At 55.7% G+C, this 20437-nt stretch overlaps 3 protein-coding genes and 1 non-coding gene across 4 annotated transcripts; 2 read left to right on the top strand and 2 right to left on the bottom strand.

Annotated features, from left to right (window-relative positions):
- Positions 1-118: 118 nt before the first annotated feature.
- On the top strand, positions 119-211 carry TRNAI-UAU. Its single transcript is given in 2 exon segments — positions 119-156; positions 176-211. It is a non-coding gene; the product is annotated as a tRNA-Ile (tRNA).
- A 2964-nt stretch (positions 212-3175) lies between these two features.
- Positions 3176-5721, bottom strand: ZFP36 (ZFP36 ring finger protein). Its single transcript, XM_008688696.2, has 2 exons — positions 5638-5721; positions 3176-4820 (listed from the first exon to the last, which is right to left on the bottom strand). Exons 1-2 carry the CDS (start codon positions 5659-5661, stop codon positions 3867-3869), a joined length of 978 nt encoding a protein of 325 aa, XP_008686918.2. The 5' UTR covers positions 5662-5721; the 3' UTR covers positions 3176-3866.
- Positions 5722-11062: 5341 nt separating this feature from the next.
- MED29 (mediator complex subunit 29) lies at positions 11063-15013 on the bottom strand. Its single transcript, XM_008688695.2, has 4 exons — positions 14734-15013; positions 13964-14022; positions 13620-13704; positions 11063-11394 (listed from the first exon to the last, which is right to left on the bottom strand). Exons 1-4 carry the CDS (start codon positions 14947-14949, stop codon positions 11152-11154), a joined length of 603 nt encoding a protein of 200 aa, XP_008686917.2. The 5' UTR covers positions 14950-15013; the 3' UTR covers positions 11063-11151.
- A 218-nt stretch (positions 15014-15231) lies between these two features.
- PAF1 (PAF1 homolog, Paf1/RNA polymerase II complex component) lies at positions 15232-20086 on the top strand. The gene is made up of 14 exons (XM_008688694.2): positions 15232-15556; positions 16152-16181; positions 16280-16372; positions 16691-16812; positions 16909-16975; positions 17069-17170; positions 17253-17358; positions 17460-17528; positions 17611-17714; positions 17805-17921; positions 18026-18154; positions 19141-19246; positions 19356-19446; positions 19525-20086. Exons 1-14 carry the CDS (start codon positions 15510-15512, stop codon positions 19926-19928), a joined length of 1587 nt encoding a protein of 528 aa, XP_008686916.1. The 5' UTR covers positions 15232-15509; the 3' UTR covers positions 19929-20086.
- The last annotated feature ends 351 nt before the right edge of the window (positions 20087-20437 follow it).

The following is a 20437-nucleotide window of genomic DNA, read 5'->3' as shown; positions in this document are numbered from 1 at the left end:
TCTCCCATTGGTCAACCAAAAGATTCGTATTTGCATATGCAGGAAAGGCGGAGTTGTCCAGCCAGGTCACGTGGCCAAGAACGACTGAAGGACCTCGCGACGCGAGGGTGCGGCCGGAGCTCCAGTGGCGCAATCGGTTAGCGCGCGGTACTTATACGACAGTGCGAGCGGAGCGATGCCGAGGTTGTGAGTTCGATCCTCACCTGGAGCATCTTTTTCTTCCTCTTATCCTCTTTTTAGAAATTTATACATCTTACAAATCAGCTAGAACATCTACAATATCACTTAAAGGAATGAGCATTTCGATCTTCGGAGTTTTCAGGCTGCAACTCCTGGAACTCTGACGACCCCTGGGAGTGTTCTGTATTGTGGGGAGGTGCCGTTTCCATCCCGGCCGCCAGAGGGTGGTATCGCCTCTTAAATGCCTGAGTATTTAATTGGGTCGGCAAATCTCAGTTTAAGACTTGTGTAGATGTGTCGGGTTCTCTGCTAACTCTATGGCATTGCCTCTTTCTCCATCTTTTCTGTCTTGGATTTTTTCCCCTCAGATATAATTGCCATATAACACCGTATTAGTCCAAGGTATACAACGTGATTCGATATGTGTATAAATTGTGAAATGATTTCTGTAAGTTTAGTTAACATCAATCACATCGCGTATTTACTGTTTTTTTCTCCTGTGACTTGAGATTTTGCTCTCTTTTCCTCCTTTTTTTCTGAATTGATTTGTTTCTTTCAACAAATGTTGAACATCCACTATGTGACTGACTCCTCTTTAGGGTTTAGGCATGAGTGATACAGCAATGAATAACACAAAGTCCCTGCCCCTGAGGATTTTACATTCTAGTGGGAGAGGCGGACTTCTATAAGCATGAAAACTACATTTTATATGTTAGGTGGTGATGAATGTCATGGAAAAAGTAGAGCAAAGTAGGGAGGAAGGATGAGGGTGTGGGTTGTGATAATAGTAGTCAAACATCATCTCACTGAGGAGACATCTGAGCAGAGACCTAAAGGAGGGAAGTAAGCCATGGGGGGATACTTGGGAGAATATTCCAGGCAGCGGTAGCAGCCGGTGAAAAGGCCCTGTGGCTGAAGCAGCAGGTCAGGTATATTGGTGAGCCGCTAGAAAGCCCATGTGATTAGAGCAAGAGTGCCTTAGATAAGAGCCGGGCTATGTAAGCTGGTGAGGACTTAGGACTTTGCCTTTTATGTGATCTGACTCTGACTCAGGTGTCAGGACAGGTTCCCTGTATTTGTCTTGTTGGGGAGTGGGGAGAGACTGAGGGTAGGTCCTGAGCCAGTGAAACCAGGAAGGGGCTGTTAGGAAGGTTCAGGTGGAAGATGATGCTGGATAGGACTAGGCTGGGAGCCACAGCAGGCAGGTAGATCTATGTAGATGAGTCAGACAGAATTGCTGTTGGATGGGGTGTGGGTTTGACAAAGAGGAGTCAAGGGGACTCCCAGGTGTTTGGCACTGGTAGCTGGTGGTGGGGGTCATTTTCTCAAATGCGGTTTTTGTTTTTAGAAGGGGCAGAAAATCTGTTTTTGCTAAGGGAAGGGCCAGAGATGTGTTTCTCGTTCTTTCAGACTCTGTAAATGTCTCTGCATGGCTCGTTCTTGCTCTCTGCCTCCCCGATGTCTTTGGATCTCCGTGTTTCTTTTATTCCAACCCTTTCTCCTAAGTCTGGGGATCTGAGCCCTTTCCCCAAAATGAAGGGAGGGCAGTTTCCGGGAAGCGGTGATCAATGGTCAGGGCCTGCCAGTGGGCAGGGAGAGAGAGCCAAAGAAGAGAGGGCAAGGAGGCTCAGGAGGAAGGGAGAGGAGAAGGCAGAGGAGGGGAAGGGGCTGGAGAGGGAGAGGGAGAATACCAGCGGGACGGAGCAGAGGGGCGGAGACGAGAGGTGGAACCCAGGAGACGATGAGTGAGTTAGAGGCCAGGAGGAAAAGGGTGCAGAGGACACGAAGGTGGGGGGGGAGAGGGGAGAGAAGGAGAGGAACTGAAGGAAAGAGGAGAGGAGGTGGTAAGGGACGGGGGTGGAGGCTGGAAGGGGAACACATTAAAAAGGGGAAAGGGAGAGGACTCCTGAGGGAGAGGAAGAGTTGGAGAGGGTGAGGGGAAGGACGGCGCAGGAGGGTAGGGGAGAAGGAACTGACGGTGGGGAGGGCGGGGAGAGCGGGGAGAGGAGAGGGAAGTGGGGGAGGGGAGAGGAAAGAGAAGGGGGGAAAGGGGTAGAGGGGGGCGGAGGAGGTGGCGGAAGGGGGGCGGGGCGCCGGCGCTGACGCGGGGCGGCTTCCGGGCGCGGGGCGGCCGGCTCCCCCGCCCCAGGGTGGTTCCCGCCGCGTGTTGCCTTGTATGGTCCGAGGACGCCGCGGTCCCCGGGGCCCCGCCCGACGCTGCCGCGACCCACACTCGGGCCTGGCGAGCCGGACCCCCTCCCCGGCCCCGCCTGGAGCGCGATACCTCGAGCTTCCAAGGCCCCCAAATGCCGAACTTCTCGAGTTCCGAAGGGCCAAGACTCTGCAATTCCGAGGAAGGCCAGATTACTGCGTTTTGCGGTCTCTGCAAGTTTTCGGAGACACCAAGGGGCTAGAATTCTAAATCGCCGAGACTGCCTCTGAGATTCTGGAATCCTGAGGCTCTCAAGCTGCCTCCCCCGCGGTTCTGAAAGCCTGAGATCCCCGCCAGGCTCTCACGTCCCGGAACACCGGGCGGTGGGACCCCGGGACGCCCCGACTGTCGGGAGGCCCCCTCCCCCACCCGCTTCGCCGCCCCCGTCCGTCCTGGGCTCGCGACCCGGCACATTCCGTCCTCTCCGCTCTGCCCCGCCCTCCTCCCTCGGCCCCGTGGGGACGGAAACATGCCGTCCCCGCCCGCGCCCGGCCGCCGGCTGGGTCAAGGAGCCCGGCTGGACGGGAGGGCCTGCGCCCCCACGCCCCAGGAACTGGCTCTCCGAGTTCCTAGGGTGACCTCACCTGGGCCCCGCCCTCTCAGGTGAATGGCCGGGCCAGGTGACGTCACTTCCTGCCAGGTAAGCGCCGCGGGCGGCTCCGTCTGCGAGGGTTTGGAGGAGCTCTCGGTCGACCGCACCTATCCCGCTTCTAAAAGCCCACGCCACCTTCCCCGCTCCTCTTTACTGCTTCTAGACGGCAGAAAATCCAGGATTCCAGTTTACACACAGATTCCTTTTATTTAAAAATTCCAAAAAACACAAAAATAAACTTTTAACAATATATTACTTAATATATTATTATAGTATACTTATAACAATAATTATTCCGTCGTTTCCAATATTACAAAAGGGAGGAAGAAAAATACAAGGGAAGCAGACGACCCAATATATATAAATACTATAAAATCTATTAGAATAAATAAAGTCGTCATAAATAAAGAGCCCAATGGCTGGGTGGGGTTTGGCAATGGCTTTGGCTACTTGCTTTTGGAGGGAAATTCGAGCACCAGGATTCCCCCTCAGGGGGAGGCTCCAGTCACCACCAGACACTGGAACCTCAGGGTCTAGGAGAAATTGGAAGGGGGCAGTGGGAGCCTATTATTCACAGCATTGGGAAAGGGAGGGGTGGGTAGAGGGCTCACTGCCTTCCTCAAATCTGCTACATTTTTTTTTTTTTAACAAGGCCCCAGAAAACACTCCTTCCCCCAACACCATGAACACCGAGCTTGCACACTGGGGACCTGCCCCAGCGTGGGGTCAGGGGAGTGGGTTAATGCACTTTGGAAGGTTGGGGGGAGGCTACTTGATTGAGTCCTCCAGTTTCCCACAGCCCCTGGGGCCCCTGTGGAACCCAAGGGCAAAAGAGAAATGGCCCCCTTGAGATCCAGCTGATCTGTACTGGGTGGGCACTTGTCACTCAGAAACAGAGATGCGGTTGAAGATGGGGAGTCGCCGAGGGGCTGCAGGTAGCTGGGGTGGCCCAAAAACCCCAGCCTCAAAGACAGGTGAGTCGGATCCCCCCAGGCTGCTGCCACTGCTAGCATATTCGTCAGGATCAGATCCCAGGGAGTGTGCAGAGGGGCTCCGAGCCAGGCCACCCAAGGGCCCCCAGACGCTACTGGGGGTAGCCCTTCGGCAGGAGGGGCAACAGGTTGGGGTGGGGTCCCTTCGGCCCACTGGGGTCCCAGGGGCAGCAGAGAAGGCAGAGGGAGAAAGTGGAAGGTCCCCCGGTGGTGGTGGTGGGGAGCTGGAGGGAGAGAAGGAGCAGGAGGACAGGGAAGGGCCTGCCAGGCCTGCTGGTGGTGGTGATGTTCGGCGGCCAGAGGGCAGGCCTGAGAAGCTGATGCTCTGCCGCAGCACGTGGGGGTGGCCCGGGGCAGCCAGGTCTTCGCTGGGGTTGTGGATGAAGTGGCAGCGTGAGCCGTAGGGGCAGCGGCCCTGGAGGTAGAACTTGTGGCAGAGTTCGGTCTTGTACTTGGGGTGGCGGCTAGCCTGGCGCAGCTCACCCAGACCATGGGCAAACTGGCACTTGGCCCCATAGCGGCAGCGCCCACTCTCTGAGAAGGTCCGACATAGCTCAGTCTTGTACCGGGATGAGGTGGTGGGGGTTGCAGTAGGTGAGGTGGGTGAAGGTGACAGTTCAGAGCCTGGGCGGGGAGCCAGGGGTGCGAAGCCTGGGGGTGGCGGCACCCAGCCACAGCTTCGACCCTCCACCAGGCTGGTGGAGCGGCCAGGCAAGCGGGCACCGACCCCAGCCGGGCTGTTGTCGGATGAGCTGAGGCTCCAGAGCCCGGAGGAAGCCCAGCTTGGGCTGGACTCGGTCTCTCCGTGGTCAGATGGCAGGTCAGGGCTCAGCGACAGGAGGCTCTGTGGAACAGGGATTGGTTAAGACACCGAAAATGCTGGGTGACGCCCCACCACAGCTGCAGGGCACCTAAGAGCTTGCCAGTCCGGTTTGTGGGCTCCTGGCCTGAGCCCCACCTGCCCCCATTAAAATATGAGTGCCGGATCGCAGGGATCCCGATTTGGACGTTCTGAGTTTATTCGCGAGAGAAGCCGATCCCAGGGACCCAGACACCCCGGCTAGAACAAGAGGAGACCCCAAAGTCAGACAACACCACCGTCCTCTCAATTTTGAGCCTCTGGACCCCTCGGGGTCTGACCCCGCACATCGGGTTCTCCAGTTTCACAACTGGAGAAGGAGGCAAAGGTAACCCAAGAGTCGGGATCTCTTCGGTTTTAGGGTTCCCAGAGTTCTTCGCTGGGTCAAGCGGTGGAGAAAGAGAAGTCGGCTTCCCCTCACCCCAAGACTCCAACCCCAGAAACGCCTCCGCGCAAAACCGCGCCCTAAGCAACTACTAGGGGATAAGCCAGGTGTGGGGCCATTTCCGCCTCCAGACAGCCGTAGTCTGAAAAGAGTCCTCCAGCTTTCCATCTCCAAGGGCCACCCCACCAATGCTGGGGCGGAGACCCGAAAGTCGTGAACTCCATTTGCACCTCCCGAGACTCGCACTGGTCTGAGAAGGGAGCTTGGGACCCCGGGCCGGAGTGTGCGACTCTCCCGAGCTGCAGTTTGAGAAGGGAGCCAGAGGTCCCGGGCCGGACTTTCCGGCGCTAGAGAGCCCTAGTTTAAGAAGGGTGTCAGGCAAGCAGACCCCGGGGGTGTCGGTCGGCGGGGGCTCACCTCGTAGATGGCGGCGAGATCCATGGCGGCGCGAACGGCCGATGGGCTGAGAAGTCGGCCAAAAGTGGGAGCGCTGAAGTCAGGCTGCGGTTGGTTGGCAGAGACGGTGCTTTTATAGAGTCGATGGGAGGAGGCGGGGCCAGAGGGGCGGGTCCTGGTGGGTGGGGCCAGGAGGGGCGCTTCCCGGACGCGCGCCCCCAGCAAGGCCCGCCCGGCCCCCGGCCAAGAAGAACCCGAGCCTGGCCCGCGGGCGGCCCCGACCCGGCGGGGAGTGCCCAGGGTGTGTGTGTGTGTTGGGCGGGGGGTAGTGGTGTCGGCCCAGTCTTCAAGGCTGGAGACGGAGGCGCGGAGAATCGAACTGCGCGGTGGTGGGGGCAGGGCTCCCGGGGGAATTGACATGGGCAGAGGCCAAGAGGGCGTGCGTGGGAGAGGCGGACGGGGGCGGGGAGAGACGCCGGGAGAGAAAGAGACAAGAAATGGAGAGACCCAAAGAGAAAAACAGACACCGACATGGAGGGAGAGACACACGCAGGGAGATTTAGAGAGGGTGAGACAGGGCAGGGAGAGGAGAAGTTGGAAGGATCGCCAATCCTCCTACGCCAATTCGCGCGGGGCGTGGGGTCCCGGAATACCTGGCGAGGCAGGAAAGGAGCCTCTCATGCTCAAGCAGATAATGGCACTTCTGATCTGATCGTTTCCTCTGGGCCAGGCACTGTCCCATGGAAGTGCTTTACATACATTAACTCAAGGACTCATTATGCCCAGTTTACACACCGGGAAACCCAGGCTCGGAGAGGCCAAGTTACTGTCCTAGTCCCTGTTAAGAAGTTTGCCTTCTGAGAAAACTCAAGATTAGAAAGGGGGAGGTCTTTTATTGTGGTAGAGGGTTGCCTTGATGGAAAGTCGTCTGGAGGTGGAAGAAATGGGTCATTCTCCCAACTGATGGTCGCATGGGTGTCTTTCAAAGGGGTGTGCCTTGAGAGAACTCTTAATTGCGGGGATTATACCCCGCGTTGGCAAGTCTGTGATTGTCAAGGGGGTGCCTTGAGTGACACTCTGTAACAGACCTGGGAAGAAAGTTTACTTTTAAGGGGATCTTGGTGAGCTGCCGCCCTGAGCGAAAACATGGGGGTAGAAATCATTGCCACGGAGTGCAGTTACAAAGGTGGAAAGTTTATTTTTGCAGGCTGCGACCGCGGGCTCGTATTGAGGGTATTGAGGTGGGAAGAGCCTGCCAGGTACACCGACTTGCCTCGTCGGACAGAGCTCGGGGGAATCCCTGGTGCGGCGCTTTCTGGGGCTGAGGGGCCTTCCCGGCCAGTCCCGTGAGCTGGGCGGCTGCGGGTGGCTTTGGCACGGTTGCAGCCTCCCGCTCGCCCGTGACTCATACGCAAGGGGCGGGGGAGGGGGGCTTCCTGGAAGCCGTGACGAGGAGGCTCGACCCGGACGCCCGGGTTCCTCTCTTGTAACCAGGGCTTTTGTCGCCTGTAAACACAGCCTGGAGGACAACGGCAAAAAGGGGAAAGGGGAGGTGCCTGGTACCCGCCTCCCGGCTGGGCTCCAAATCCCTTCGCCGCTAGTAGGGCTGAGGCGGCGGGAAAACGGGGGGGAGGGACAACCTGGGGTCTCTGGAGTCTGGCTCGGCTCCAGCCGCGATCCTGGAGGAGTTTCGATTCCCTGGAGACAGGGAGCATTTCCCATCCCTGAGTCAGGCTGACCCCCTCCCCTCTCCTATCTGCTTAGTCATCGCCCCGAGAGCCAGGACTCTTGGGATTGGGCGACGTTCGAAGAGGCTGGAGAGGGAGCTTTGCGCCGGGGAAGGGCCAACCGTCCACTGAAACGCAGACGGGTGGGACCCAGGGCCCCGGGCCGCGGCCTCTCCTTGCTCAGATCTAGGGGTCCGGGTCTGCCAAACCACCTCTCTGCTCAGATCCAGGAGATGGGGCCTCCAGCCCCTCCTATGTCAGACCCCCAAGTCCGGGAGCCCAGCCCCCTTCTCTCTCTCTAGCCCGAGTCCGAGACCCCAGCCTCTCCCCGCCCTCCCATCTGGGAGTCTGGCTCCCATCCCCCTTCCCACCCTGGTCCAGGCCCCAGACGCCCAGCCTGGGAGGAAGTTCAGGACTGGACTCCTCCCCGCTCCTCACGTAGCCAGCGGGAAAATCCGTGGCCCCAGCGGCGGCCGGGAATCCCCTCTGGAATGACGGTGGGGAAGGGGATGGCCGGGGTCCCCCGCGGGGTGCGGTGGGGGGGGGGTAGCTCCTGGGCGGGCAGAGCGAGGAGGAAAGGGGCGGAAACCAGAGCGGCTAAAAATACGGCGAGCACTTCCGGCCTAGGGGGAGGGGAACAGAGAGCAGAGTTTCCAGAAAAACAAGCGGGGACGGGAAACGCGGGGGTGTGAGAGTCGGGGCGAGTGCGCGGGCGAGCAGGGGAGCGTGTACTCGCGGCACGTGTGCGCGCCTGGCGTGCCTGGGCGCGAGCGGGCGCGGCCGAGTGTGCAACTGCGTGGGCCAGCCGGGGGGGCGGACCGTGGCCTGCGTCGTGTGGCAGTGTGTGTGTGTACTGTAGGTGCGAACGTGTGTGCCTCGGCGTGGCTGGGTGCAGAATTGGGGGAAGTAGGTGTGGGACATGAGGGTGCGCGCCCCGTTTCCTGTGTGAGGGCTGTGGCCTTCCAGTGCCGCCTGCCACGGCTGTGTGAATAAATGTGTGAAACCACCTGCGCCTGTGGTTGACTCCACTGTTTACTTTAGCCAGCCCTGGGGGTGGGAGTGTGTACCCAACTGCAACTGCTCGAGCTGGCGTTCACAAGAACGTGGGACTTACAGACCTACGTGCACATCTGCGGAACGCGCACCACTGTGGGATCCGGAGGGACGGAGCAACTCCTTGAGAGGGTCGCGTGGCTGCCCGTGCCTTCTGGCCGGAGCCCGTGTGCACCCCGGACTTGGAAGCTGTGTGTGAGCATGTGTGACTGGAAGTAGCTGTGGCCGTGTGCACAGTCCCTGTGGCTGCGTATGTAGCCAAAAGTGTTTCGAAGTGTCTGTGTCCTTATTTGGGGTGAGGCTGAGCACACGGGAGGCCAGAATCTGGGTGAGGTTCCTCTGAGGCCCAGTCACAAGGCAGTGAAACTGGTGAACTTCGGTTCCTGACGTCTACAACGCACATGATGGGAAGGGAGGCTGGTCACTGTTCGCCCTCCATGGGCCGAACCGAGCCACACACGCACACACTTGTACCTGAGAAGCATTCTCCATCCCCAGCTAAGGCTGCTTTCGATAATGTTGAGCTGAGGGTAGGGCTGAGTCAGCCTGTGATGGGCAAAGTCTGCGATGGGGTGAAAGATAGTGGGTTAAGTGGTGATTAGAGAGTTGTTTGTATGTTCATGTGGTTGGATTGTTCCTTTAGAGTCTGTTTGTGGGACTGTCTGTCACTGGGCCGCAGAACCTGGGGACACCATGATTGTAGGACGGAGGGTTATACTGTTCTGTGCTGGGGAAGAGGGGGGCCATGTGCGCCTGTGTCCCCATGGTCTTTTGTGCCCTATGAGGCTGTGCTTCTCATGTACACATTTGCCTGGAGTGTGTGGTTGTGCATACAACTGTATAATCTGTAGGCTGTAGAATCTCCATCTGGGTCTAATAACCTAGTGAAAATCTCCACTAAGGTCCTCATGACCTGCGTTAACTTCTACCCCTGCCCCTGTGCTATGGTCCAGGCCTCCACATTGTCCCTAAGCACATCAGCACATTCCTGCCTCAGGACCTTTGCACTTGCTGCTGGTCTCCCTGGGACACTTTCTCCAAATACCCACAAGCCTACTCCGTCTCCTTCAAGTCTGCTCCAGTACCACCTTCTCAGCAAGGCCTTTGTGACCTCTGTCAAGGACTCCCCCCGCCAAGATAAATCTTACCATCTATTTAACGAATAATACATGTAACATCTATTTACAGACCCTAATAATAATGAATACCCATGGACCACTACCCAACCTAAGCTCTCAAACTTTAATGTTTGTGTGTTGTTGTTGTTTTTTAACAAAGTAACATAATTCTCCAACTCCATATCTTGCATTTGTGTTAAATTTGTTCCCATGGACTGCATCTTCAATTAGTGCCCAAGAGGTCTGCTGCCTTTCCTGGGCGCCTGCCCTACATGCCTGGCACTTCAAGAAAGGAACTACCTGGGATGTGCGCACACACACACAACACACACACACACACACACACACACACACAGAGGAGCTGGCCATTTCCCAGGACTCCAGTGTGGGGACCTGAGCTCTGGGTCAATCACAGGTCTCCACAGTCCCAGGCTTTCCTCACAGATGTGGGGTCCAGGACGGGACGCCTCTGGGCGGCAAGATGGGAACCAGGGCACAGAAGGTGCTGGGTGGGGCAGTACCACAACCAGGCTGACTCACTCGGGCCTTTCACACCCGAACAGCTGGGCCTGCGCTGGTAGCTCCGCCTTGCACTTGCCCAGGCCTGAAAGCCATGGCTGAGCTCCCGAGCTCACTCTCAGGGAAAAGGGGAGCCTGGTGGGCCACTCCTTCCCTGAAGCCCCCTCCCCAAGGCCTGCTTCCCGGAGCTGGGGCCCAGGCGCCTGGGTTCTTCCCCAGGACTGATGATTCACCCCTGCTGGGGCCTTTTCACTTCTCCTTTGGGGCTAAAAATACAGGGACCCAGGCATCCAGCTGGGCTAGGCTTCACCACGGATTGCACAATGCCCCTCGTTCGAGCCCTGCTGACGCAGGCTCCGGGTTCGGGTGGGGGAGTGAGTTGCTCTCAGACCAGGCACGCTGAGGTCAGGGCCTAAAACCCCTTCACTTCCCCTTTCCTGGGCTGAGGACCTGGGGGCTGGGCTGACATGGGAGGTCCTAGGGATCCCTAGACTTGGCTGTGGCCCCTAGATCTGCAACTCCTTCCCCTCGCCCCAGATAAGCTAGGGGTCTGGATCCCAGAATCTGGCCCCTTTCAGAATAGAGTCCCAGCTAGGAACGGGGGGCCGAAGAGAGCAAAAGGGGACTAAGATAGAAATGGTCAGACACAGGGAGATAGGACCACAGAGGCTGAGAGACAGGGACAAAAAGAGACCAAATGAGAGACAGACAACAGACCCATGCCTTAGAAACACACAGAGAGACAGCTAGAAAAAGGAGCAAACACGGAGAGACCACCCCCCAACAGACAAAATCAGGAAGGACTGAAGGAGAGAGGCAGGTCAGGGCTCTTTGCCCAGGCCGCGTTGGGGGAGAGCCCCTGGAAGAGGTCATCAACAGGCAGTCCAAAGTGCATCCTGGGCTAGGCAGGAGGAGAGCAGGCTGCCAGGAGAGGCCAGGCCCCGCCCTGCACGCTCCCGGATGGCCTCTGCTGCCCCCTGCCGGCTCCGGCCACAGGGCTCAGGCGGGAAGAAAAGGCAGAGACAAGGCTGCTTTGAGGGTCACTCTTCATTCCCTCCCTGTCCGCTTCCCCCCTTCCCCCCCAGGCCGCTGCCTGCCCCACTCCCAGCCCTGCCAGCTCACAGGGTGCCCCCAGGGCCTGTAGGTGGTGCAGGCGTCTTGCCCGTGACCTTGTTGGCGCAGTCCAGCAGAGCGGTGTGAATGTCCTTGGCACAGGCAATCTGGGCTTTGATGACTGCCAGGTACTGCGGGTAGGGGAGGCTGTCAGGCTGCACTGCGTCTGGTTTGGTGGCCGTGGGCACCAGAGTTGGAGAGTGCTTGGCGCTGTCGCAACTCTGGGACAGGCACTCATGTGCCAGGCGCTGTGGACAGGCAGGCAAGGTGCGGCATCAGTGTCACTCCCGGTGCTCCCCGCCCTACCCCAAGGGCAAGCCCCGGGGTAGCCTGCTTGGCCTCTGGACTCCCTGGGGCTTCGAGTCAGAGCTTGGCCCTGCCAACCACTTGCTTGGGTGACCCTGAGGCATGCAGCTGCTTCTCTCTGTTTCCTCCTTTGAAAACAAATGGGTTTGATAACTGCCTTTGCTACCTCGTCAGGCAAGGATGGTGAGAACAGCCACAGGTCCTAGCATGTCACTGAATGAATGGCAGCTGCCATTACTGGCTGGGACTGTCCTAACTCTGGCCTTGACACTGACAGTGGCTTCTCTGAGAACACCTGCTCCTGGTTTTCCTCCTCTGGCTGCTCTGTCTAGTGACTGCTTACTCTGCCCAAGCCCTAAGTGGGGCAATTCCCAGGTCCCAGCTCCTCTCGTTCTCATGCCCTCTCACGGCTTTCCCACCCACATGCACCGCTCAGTTTCCACTTCTGCAGCGACACCACCACACCTGTGTTCCCCAGTCTACCCTGAAATTCCAGAGCTCTCCTACCCTCCCCACCCAACTGTTCCTCTTCCTAGATCCCTGTCTCAGGAAGGGCACTGCCATTCCAACTAGAGCCGGGGGCCTCATCCTGGAGACGGCTCCTCCCACAGTCCAGGGCAGCCCCATGGCCTGTGCTAGAGCCTTCTGAGTAGCTTTCCCATCTGCTCTTCCCCACTTCCTCAGGACCCTGTCCTGCTGCAGCCTAGCCCACCTGAATCCTGTCATGGTTGCCTCCTTGGGCTCCCAGCCTCCACTCTTAGCTCCTCTAACCCATCCTTCACTTGGCAGCCAGAGGTATTTTCCTAAAAAAGCCAGCAGGTCCATGTTCTTCCCTGCTTAAACCCCTTCATGGCTCGCCAGCACCCTCGGGGCTATATTCAAAATTCAACAAACCCCGGGGCGCCTGGGTGGCTCGGTCGGTTAAGCGTCTGCCTTTGGCTCGGGTCATGATCCTGGGGTCCTGGGATTGAGCCCCGAGTCAGACTCCTCGCTCAACGGGGAGCTTGTTCTCTCTCTCCCTCTGCCCCCCACCCCGCCCCTGCATGTGCATGTGTGCTCTCTCTCTCAAGTAAATAAATAAGAAATCTTAAAAAAAAAAAAAATTCCAACAAGCCCTAATGCCTACTACACCTCAGCTAAACTGAATTTCATGACATTCCTAAGGGGAAATTAAAGTAGAAGCTGTTCCTTCTGGTTGGAACACCTCTTTCTTTTTTTTCTTTCCTTCTTTCTCTCTCTCATCTCTCTCTCTCTTTCTTTTTTAAGATTTTATTTATTTATTTGACAGAGAGAGAGAGACAGCAAGCTAGAGAGGGAACACAAGCAAGGCGAGTGGGAGAGGAAGAAGCAGGCTCCCAGCGGAGCATGGAGCCCGATGTGGGGCTCGATCCCAGGACCCTGGGATCATGCCCTGAGCCGAAGGCAGATGCTTAATGAATGATCCATCCAGGCGCCCCTAGTTGGAACACCTTTCTACCACCACACCAGGCTTCTCAAATTCTGACTTTTCCTTCAAACCCCAGTTTAAAATGATGATGTCACTACAGGAAACATTTGCCACGTGCTTAGTACCATGTTACGATTTTTACATATATGATCTTGCTGTCTTTCCCCAAAATCCATTTCTCAAAGGAGAAACCCGAAGCTCACGGGTAGAGACTGGTGGTCCATTCAGATTCCAGAGCTTGTGCTCTTAACCACCCGCCCTCCTCGAAACTCCTGCTCCTCTTCCATTTTTGCTCCAGCCTCAGCTCAGATGCGCTCTCTACCAGTACACCTCCCTGAACCACCCTCCCCTCTCCCTGCCCCAACCTAGGCAGAGTCAGGTGCCTTCTCTGGGCTTCCACAATCCCCTGAACTTCCCTCATTTTAATCCTGGCCCCTCCCCTGGTGCCTCCCCCTTCATAGCCCTGACTTCTGTGGCCTGGGCTTTTCTGATCACAGCCCTGACCACTCTGAGCTGTCACTGTTTGGGGATGTATGTGACCCCAGTGAACTGGAAGCTTAGTGAAGGCAAGGATCAGAGCAACACTATGTCCCCAGCATCAGCTGAGGCACAAGTGTGGCCCCTAGGAGGTGCCTAGTGTGGGTTGACTGACTGAGGGTTTCTAAAGACCTGGGGACTGAAGCAGGACTGTGGTCACCCAGTGTCTAGGAGGTCCCTTACCAGGCAGAGCTCCAGCTGGTCACAGAGTGCGTAGAATTCCTCCAGACACTTGTCAAAGCGCTGTATGGGTCCATCACTGCTCTTTCTATAGCCCAGAAGAAGAAGGTCACTGAAGAATAGATTTCCAATCTCTGGGACTTCAGTGTCTACCCAACCAAATATCCATCAGGAAACCAAGTTTAGGCCCAGAAGCCCCAAGGCAGGGCATAAGGGACTGTTTTAGAAGAGGCAAAAGAGCAAGGCAGGTTGCTAAGGAGTGGGGCTCGAAAACAGAAGGAAGGGGGATAGGTGGGTGGGGATCTGGGTATGAGTTTCTAAGACCAGGGAAAGGGGACTATACTCACTGTCCGTTGTCAATATTAGTGTTCTGAATCAAGTTCTGGGCTGCAACCTTCATCAGGGTCTAGTTTAAAAAAAAATGCAGGAAATAGAAAAACAGATGGGACACTTTTGGTAGATCTACACTCTTCCTTAAGATCTATTCAATTTCCAAGCGCCTGAGAGGCTCAGTCGGTTGACCGTCTGCCTTTGGCTTGGGTCATGATCTCAGGGTCCTGGGATGGGGCCCGCGCCGCGCTCCCTGCTCGGTGGGGAGTCTGCTTTTCCCTCTGCCCTTCCCCCGTCCCCCCATGCTTGCTCGCTCTCTCTGAAATAAAGAAAATCTTAAAAAAAAAAAAATCTATTCAATTTCAAGCCCCCTCTTCACTTGGAAATCCAGAGTAGCAGCCGTATTTTCCCAAAGGCCCGGTCTCACCTAGGGTTCTCCCAGTAATCTCTCCAACAGATCTTACAGTTCTCCCTCACCCACCAATCACAGACAGAATCTCTGTACAGGCCAGTCCTTTCCTCAGGCTTTAACAACCGGAGCTTTGTTTTCCTTTAAACTCCCTCCCACTCTAGCTCCGGCCAGTCCCAGGCCCAACATACGTGCTGATCCCGCTCACACTACCAATCTGCAGAGCTTCGCTTTGGCCTCATCAAGAGGACCAAATGTCATTCTGCTTTCCTGCCTAACGCTCCTTTGCTCGCTCCCAGATTAAAGAGCCCCTCTGCCCTCCCCCTTGGAGTCAGAGAACCAAACCCCGCTAGCTTCTCGCAGCTCTCGGCCAATCACCTGTAGACTCTCCTTCAACTGTGGGATGAGCATCTTATAACGCTGCACCGGATCGAAATCCTGTTGCTGTTGCTGCAAAAGCCCGCTCTGGGCAGGCCCCACCAGCTGTGCTGGTGGTTGCGGCTGCTGTTGCGGACCCGGGCCACCAGACGAACCCGGACCCGACACACCCGCAGCAGATGAAGCCCCCGCAGCCTGCTGCTGGGACGAAGCCATCTTTCTGAGCTTAGCGCGCCGGAAGTGCGCCACAAGAGCGTCTCTCCTGGTTTCTTTCTAGCGTCTACGTCTCCAAGCCCCGCTTGCTAGTTAGCTCTGCCTCCCAAACAACACAGCCAATGGGAGGAAAGAATAACCGCCTCCCGCACTTGACTCTCAAATAAGACGTCCAGACTGAGATACCGATTCGCCAATCACAAGAGGCTTTTCCTCCCTCGCTCCGCCCTTTACCCAGCCGTTTGCCAATCCGGGTGTGGGGCTAATCCGGACTCTATTTCCCAGAAGGCCTCGTGGCCTGAGGCGACCTGTCGGGTCCTCAGCGTCTTGGCGGCAGTTGGTGGAGCCGGAGCTGCGAGTCCGTCTTTGGCGCTGCCTGCGCGTTTAGCTGAGTCTCCACTGGAACTCTTCACCAGCCCACCTCATTCCGACCCCACCTCGGCAGAGAGCGGCGCCAACCCGAGCCCTCCCTCGGATTAGGCGTCCGCCGACGTCGGTACACCCCTCCGCGTCTCCCCGCGGCTCAGCAAGGACCCCGTCCGGGCTTCCTTCGCCTTGTCGCCATGGCGCCCACCATCCAGACTCAGGCCCAGCGGGAGGATGGCCACAGGTAGGCGCCACTCCACCTGGCTGTACCGCTTTCCTCTAGGTCTATCCAGGTTTCGGCGAGGCGGGGGGTTGGGTGCGGGTGTCTTCCTACGACGTCACCAGCACCCCAAATCCGCCAGTGATGTCAAACCCTCGCCGCGAACGCCGTGACGTCACGGAGCGCTCACTTTTGACAGGCAGGGGTGGGTTCCTTCAGGGATGGGGTGTTGCCCCCACCTCCCTGCCATGGAGTTCAGGGATTGAGCTCTTGGGAGACTATCTAGAAGGGATTGTGCGTTTATTACTCCAGTCAAGCGTTTGGAGAACCCCTTTGCTAAAAGCAATTGAGCATGTAGTTCTATTAAAGCACTTGAAGACGTCCCCTCCACAAGGGATTGAGCAGTTGGATTCATTCATGAGAGCGTTTGGAGACACTTTCTCTACAAGGAGTTGAATCCTTGACATCCTTCCGTTAAAGTACTTGGAGCACTGCTCCCAAAGAGATTACCATTTGTCACCCCCTCCTTACCTATTTTAAAAACTTGGAGAAACCCCCTTTATTCTTCTGTCAATCCTGTTTTCTCCATCTTTCTGTCAATGTCTCTCTTACCTACCAGGCCCAATTCTCACCGGACTCTGCCTGAGAGGTGAGCCCCATTGGGTTTTCCCAGCAGGGGTGGGCAAGTGGGGGCTGGAAGCAGAGGTGGGGCAGCAGGGGCCGGGTTTTGAGCCACTGTATTCCCAGGTCTGGAGTGGTCTGCCGAGTGAAGTACTGCAACAGTCTCCCTGACATCCCCTTCGACCCCAAGTTCATCACCTACCCCTTTGACCAGAACAGGTGAGACTGAGGGCAAAACATCTCGCTTAGATCATGAGTTCCTTGAGGGCAAGGATTGCTTCTCTTGTTGACTTCTCTCTTCTTGGGGCCTAGAACAGTACTTAATAATACGGTAGTAGGTACTCCATAAATATTTGTTGATGAATGAAACAAGCAGCGTCTAAGTCTTTTCCCACTGAAGAGCCAGTCTTCTGACTCCAACATGGGGGACACTCCCATTTTGAGTTCCTCCCTGGAAAAGGTTAGCCTCTGGGAAGCAGGAATATGAGGTGTAAAGTTGGAATCAGGAAACCATAATGGGTATGTTTCCCCATCCAGGTTCGTCCAGTACAAAGCGACTTCTTTGGAAAAACAGCACAAACATGACCTCCTCACTGAGCCAGACCTGGGGGTCACCATTGACCTCATCAACCCGGATACCTACCGCATCGACCCCAACGGTATGTGGAAAGGGAGGTAGGGCTTGCTCTAGGCCAGCAAAGGCCAGGCCCTCCCTCACAGCCCTCATAGCCCTCCTGCCCCTTGTTCTCCTCTAGTACTCCTAGATCCAGCTGATGAGAAGCTTTTGGAAGAGGAGATTCAGGCCCCCACAAGCTCCAAGAGGTGAGAGTGTGCTGAGTGGGAACTGGAGATGGGGGGGGGATCTATGATGGGAGGAGGGTGGTGGGTCCCAGGTGCCTAATACTCTACCCCCAGATCCCAGCAGCACGCGAAGGTGGTGCCGTGGATGAGGAAGACTGAGTACATCTCCACTGAGTTCAATCGTTATGGCATCTCCAATGAGAAGCCTGAGGTCAAGTAAGTTGTGGTGGGTAGGGAGGGAAAGTGGAGATTTCAGGTGTGTCCAGTGACCCCTAAAGGCCTTTCTCTTTACTCCTAGGATTGGGGTTTCTGTGAAGCAGCAGTTCACGGAGGAAGAAATATACAAAGACAGGGATAGCCAGATCACAGCCATTGAGAAAACTTTTGAGGATGCCCAGAAATCGGTTAATTGAGGGATTGGGATGGGATGGGGTTTGGGGGCAGACCAAGGTGTAGTTCCAGAGCTCCACATCCTCCTCACCCACCCTGTTTTTGCCCCCATCAGATCTCCCAGCATTACAGCAAGCCTCGAGTGACACCGGTGGAGGTCATGCCTGTCTTCCCAGACTTTAAGGTCAGAGCCAGGGCAGGAAGTAACAAGGGATAGCTTGCCACCTCTGCTTGTCCCAGTCTAATCCAAGTGCTCTTGCCCCTAGATGTGGATCAACCCATGTGCTCAGGTAATTTTTGACTCAGACCCAGCCCCCAAGGACACGAGTGGTGCAGCTGCTTTGGAGATGATGTCTCAGGCCATGATCAGGTAAGTGAGTGGCCCCACTGCCCACCTTGGCCTGTTCCTCATTGCCCCTTTGTCCTCACTCTTCACTCTTCCTCCTCTTCTCCCATCCAGAGGCATGATGGATGAGGAAGGGAACCAGTTTGTGGCCTATTTCCTGCCTGTGGAGGAGACACTGAAGAAACGAAAGCGGGACCAGGAGGAGGAGATGGACTATGCACCAGATGATGTGTGCGTGGGTCGGCGTTAACGTTTTGGGAACGGAGAACTGGGTCTCCCTTTTCTCCCTAAGAGAGAAATGGGGCTGCTGACCTTGTTCCCCTCATCCTCATCAGGTATGACTACAAGATTGCTCGGGAGTACAACTGGAACGTGAAGAACAAAGCTAGCAAGGGCTACGAGGAGAACTACTTCTTCATCTTCCGGGAGGGTGATGGGGTTTACTACAATGAATTGGAGACCAGGTACTTGGTACACTACCACCTCAGATTAGCCTGGGCCTGTGCTTTAGAACCCTGATCCTGGTATGCAGGAACTACCTTGGAGGTCATTTGTACGTAAGGACTGGTCTCTTGCGTTTCAAACAAGAGTAGCAGAAGCTTGCTTGAGTATGTGAGCTGGACATGGTTCTAACATGTGAACGCAGGAAAAAAATCTCGAGATTGAGCTTTTTTGTAGGGTAGATAGCCAAGTTCCCTCTGATGTAGTAAGAGACTTCATGTGAAAGTCAACATGGGCAAAATACGGAGCAATACATCAAATTAGCATAAATGTTTTAAACGATATCTTGGATACCCGAGTTAAAAAAGGTGACCCCCACAAACTTTCCCCTGAGAGCTGGAAGTTTACTCCTAGAAGTTTACCTTGGTGTAATGTAAGGGATGGGAAAGAAAGTGTGACCCTGAGTTTGTTTAAAGCAGAGGTCACAAACTCTGATCCCATGTAAAAGGTAACGCAGTGGGCTGGTGGGCTCTGGGTGACCTGGAGCTCTTGACAACCTCCAAGGGGCACCATGACCTAGCCCAGCAAAGGACTCCAACCTGTTGTTGCTATGTTATGGGAAGAAAAAGTCTCAGTGGAGCCACAGATTAACATTTTCCAAAAGCCAATGATCTAGATTCTGTGCTTTTAAGTGTTGCTAACTAATTCACCTTAAAATCTCTTACGTATATATGTAAGATGATTGTGTGTGTGTGTGTGTGTGTGTGTGTGTGTGTGTGTGTGTGTGTATACATACACTTATAAATACAGGAGACTCATGGAGCTATTATCCTTCCCTTTCCCTTATCCAACCTCTGAGTTTAGTCTCCTTCATTCAACCTGCATTTATTCTGGTCTGTTCTGGACTAAGCTTTGGTCAGGAAGTAAGAACCAAGTCAGGCTGGATCCCCCAGTACAGTCTTTAAATGCATCTTCTACACACCCCTCCCCACCAACGTGCCCACTGCAGGGTCCGCCTGAGTAAACGCCGGGCAAAGGCTGGGGTTCAGTCTGGTACCAATGCACTGCTTGTGGTCAAACACCGGGACATGAACGAGAAGGAATTAGAAGCCCAGGTAACAAACATCACTGGCCTAGGGCACCTGGGAGAGAGTGGGGGTGGGTGAGGAGAAAGACAGAAGCCTGACAGAACACCCTACTTCCCCTCAACCCTGCTGCTTCTAGGAGGCACGGAAGGCCCAGCTGGAGAACCACGAACCCGAGGAGGAAGAGGAAGAAGAGATGGAGACAGAAGAGAAAGAAGCTGGGGGCTCAGGTAAAGCTGGACAGGCCAAACCCCAGGAGCCCTGGAAGGGTGGGAAACTGGGTCTCACTTCTCCCGGCTCCCTTACAGATGAGGAGCGAGAGAAAGGCAGCAGCAGTGAGAAGGAAGGCAGCGAGGATGAGCGATCAGGCAGCGAGAGTGAACGTGAAGAGGGTGACAGGGATGAGGCGAGTGACAAGAGTGGTAGCGGCGAGGATGAGAGCAGCGAGGATGAGGCCCGGGCTGCTCGGGACAAAGAGGAGATCTTTGGCAGTGATGCGGATTCAGAAGACGACGCAGATTCTGATGATGAGGACAGAGGCCAGGCCCGTGGCAGTGACAATGATTCGGACAGTGGCAGTGATGCGGGTGGCCAGCGGAGCCGGAGCCGCAGTGCCAGTCCCTTCCCCAGTGGCAGTGAGCACTCTGCCCAGGAGGATGGCAGTGAAGCTGCAGCTTCTGATTCCAGTGAAGCTGACAGTGACAGTGACTGAGTCCCAGGTCCTTCAGGTTGGTGCAGACATGATTATAATGCAATTATTATGCGCAGGAAGGCACTTTGCGAGTGGTCTATTTGTGAGCCCTTCGCTTTGTTCGTTTCCCCCCTCTCCTCCAAGCCTTGCTGTTAATAAAGCTGACTTTTTTCCGTTTATGTCCCTTCCCAGCCCTATGGTCTCATTCTGCTTATACCTCTCCTTCCCCCCATCCCAGGAGCTCAATGGCCTCAGTTTGAGGCTGTTAGGTTTTCCATGAAGTGTAGCATAACAAAGTTCAGAATTCTTTTTTTGTTTTTGTTTCTTGTTTTTTTTTTTTTTTTCCAAAATAAGCCCAGACCATTAAACAAGTGAAACTCCAACAAGTAAGTCTTCTCCAACAGCGAGAAAAACTGTACAGTTACTCAAAGCTGATTCTGCCAGTGGGGCTGGGGATAGGAGGGAGGGTGAAATCATGGTGGGGGGAAAGGGGCTGGGGAGGGGCTGGGGCAGAAGAGGGTCAGGGTCCT

The sequence above is a fragment of the Ursus maritimus genome, unplaced genomic scaffold (assembly GCF_017311325.1).
Source record: "Ursus maritimus isolate PB19 unplaced genomic scaffold, ASM1731132v1 scaffold_19, whole genome shotgun sequence".
Taxonomy (NCBI): domain Eukaryota; kingdom Metazoa; phylum Chordata; class Mammalia; order Carnivora; family Ursidae; genus Ursus; species Ursus maritimus.
Note: the sequence above shows the minus strand (reverse complement) of the source record. Positions and strands in the feature narration are given on the sequence as shown.

Excerpts from the sequence above, each read along its gene's own strand:
- MED29 (XM_008688695.2), bottom strand. The coding sequence starts at position 14,949 with ATGGCTTCGTCCCAGCAGCAGGCTGCGGGGGCTTCATCTGCTGCGGGT. Across the intron at positions 14,023-14,733 it reads AGTTGAAGGAGAGTCTACAG|ACCCTGATGAAGGTTGCAGC; the intron begins GTGATTGGCCGA and ends TTTTTAAACTAG. Across the intron at positions 11,395-13,619 it reads ACCAGCTGGAGCTCTGCCTG|CGCCTGGCACATGAGTGCCT; the intron begins GTAAGGGACCTC and ends GCCTGTCCACAG.
- PAF1 (XM_008688694.2), top strand. The coding sequence starts at position 15,510 with ATGGCGCCCACCATCCAGACTCAGGCCCAGCGGGAGGATGGCCACAG. Across the intron at positions 16,976-17,068 it reads GCCCCCACAAGCTCCAAGAG|ATCCCAGCAGCACGCGAAGG; the intron begins GTGAGAGTGTGC and ends CTCTACCCCCAG. Across the intron at positions 17,171-17,252 it reads AATGAGAAGCCTGAGGTCAA|GATTGGGGTTTCTGTGAAGC; the intron begins GTAAGTTGTGGT and ends CTTTACTCCTAG.
- ZFP36 (XM_008688696.2), bottom strand. The coding sequence starts at position 5,661 with ATGGATCTCGCCGCCATCTACGAG. Across the intron at positions 4,821-5,637 it reads ATCTCGCCGCCATCTACGAG|AGCCTCCTGTCGCTGAGCCC; the intron begins GTGAGCCCCCGC and ends CCTGTTCCACAG.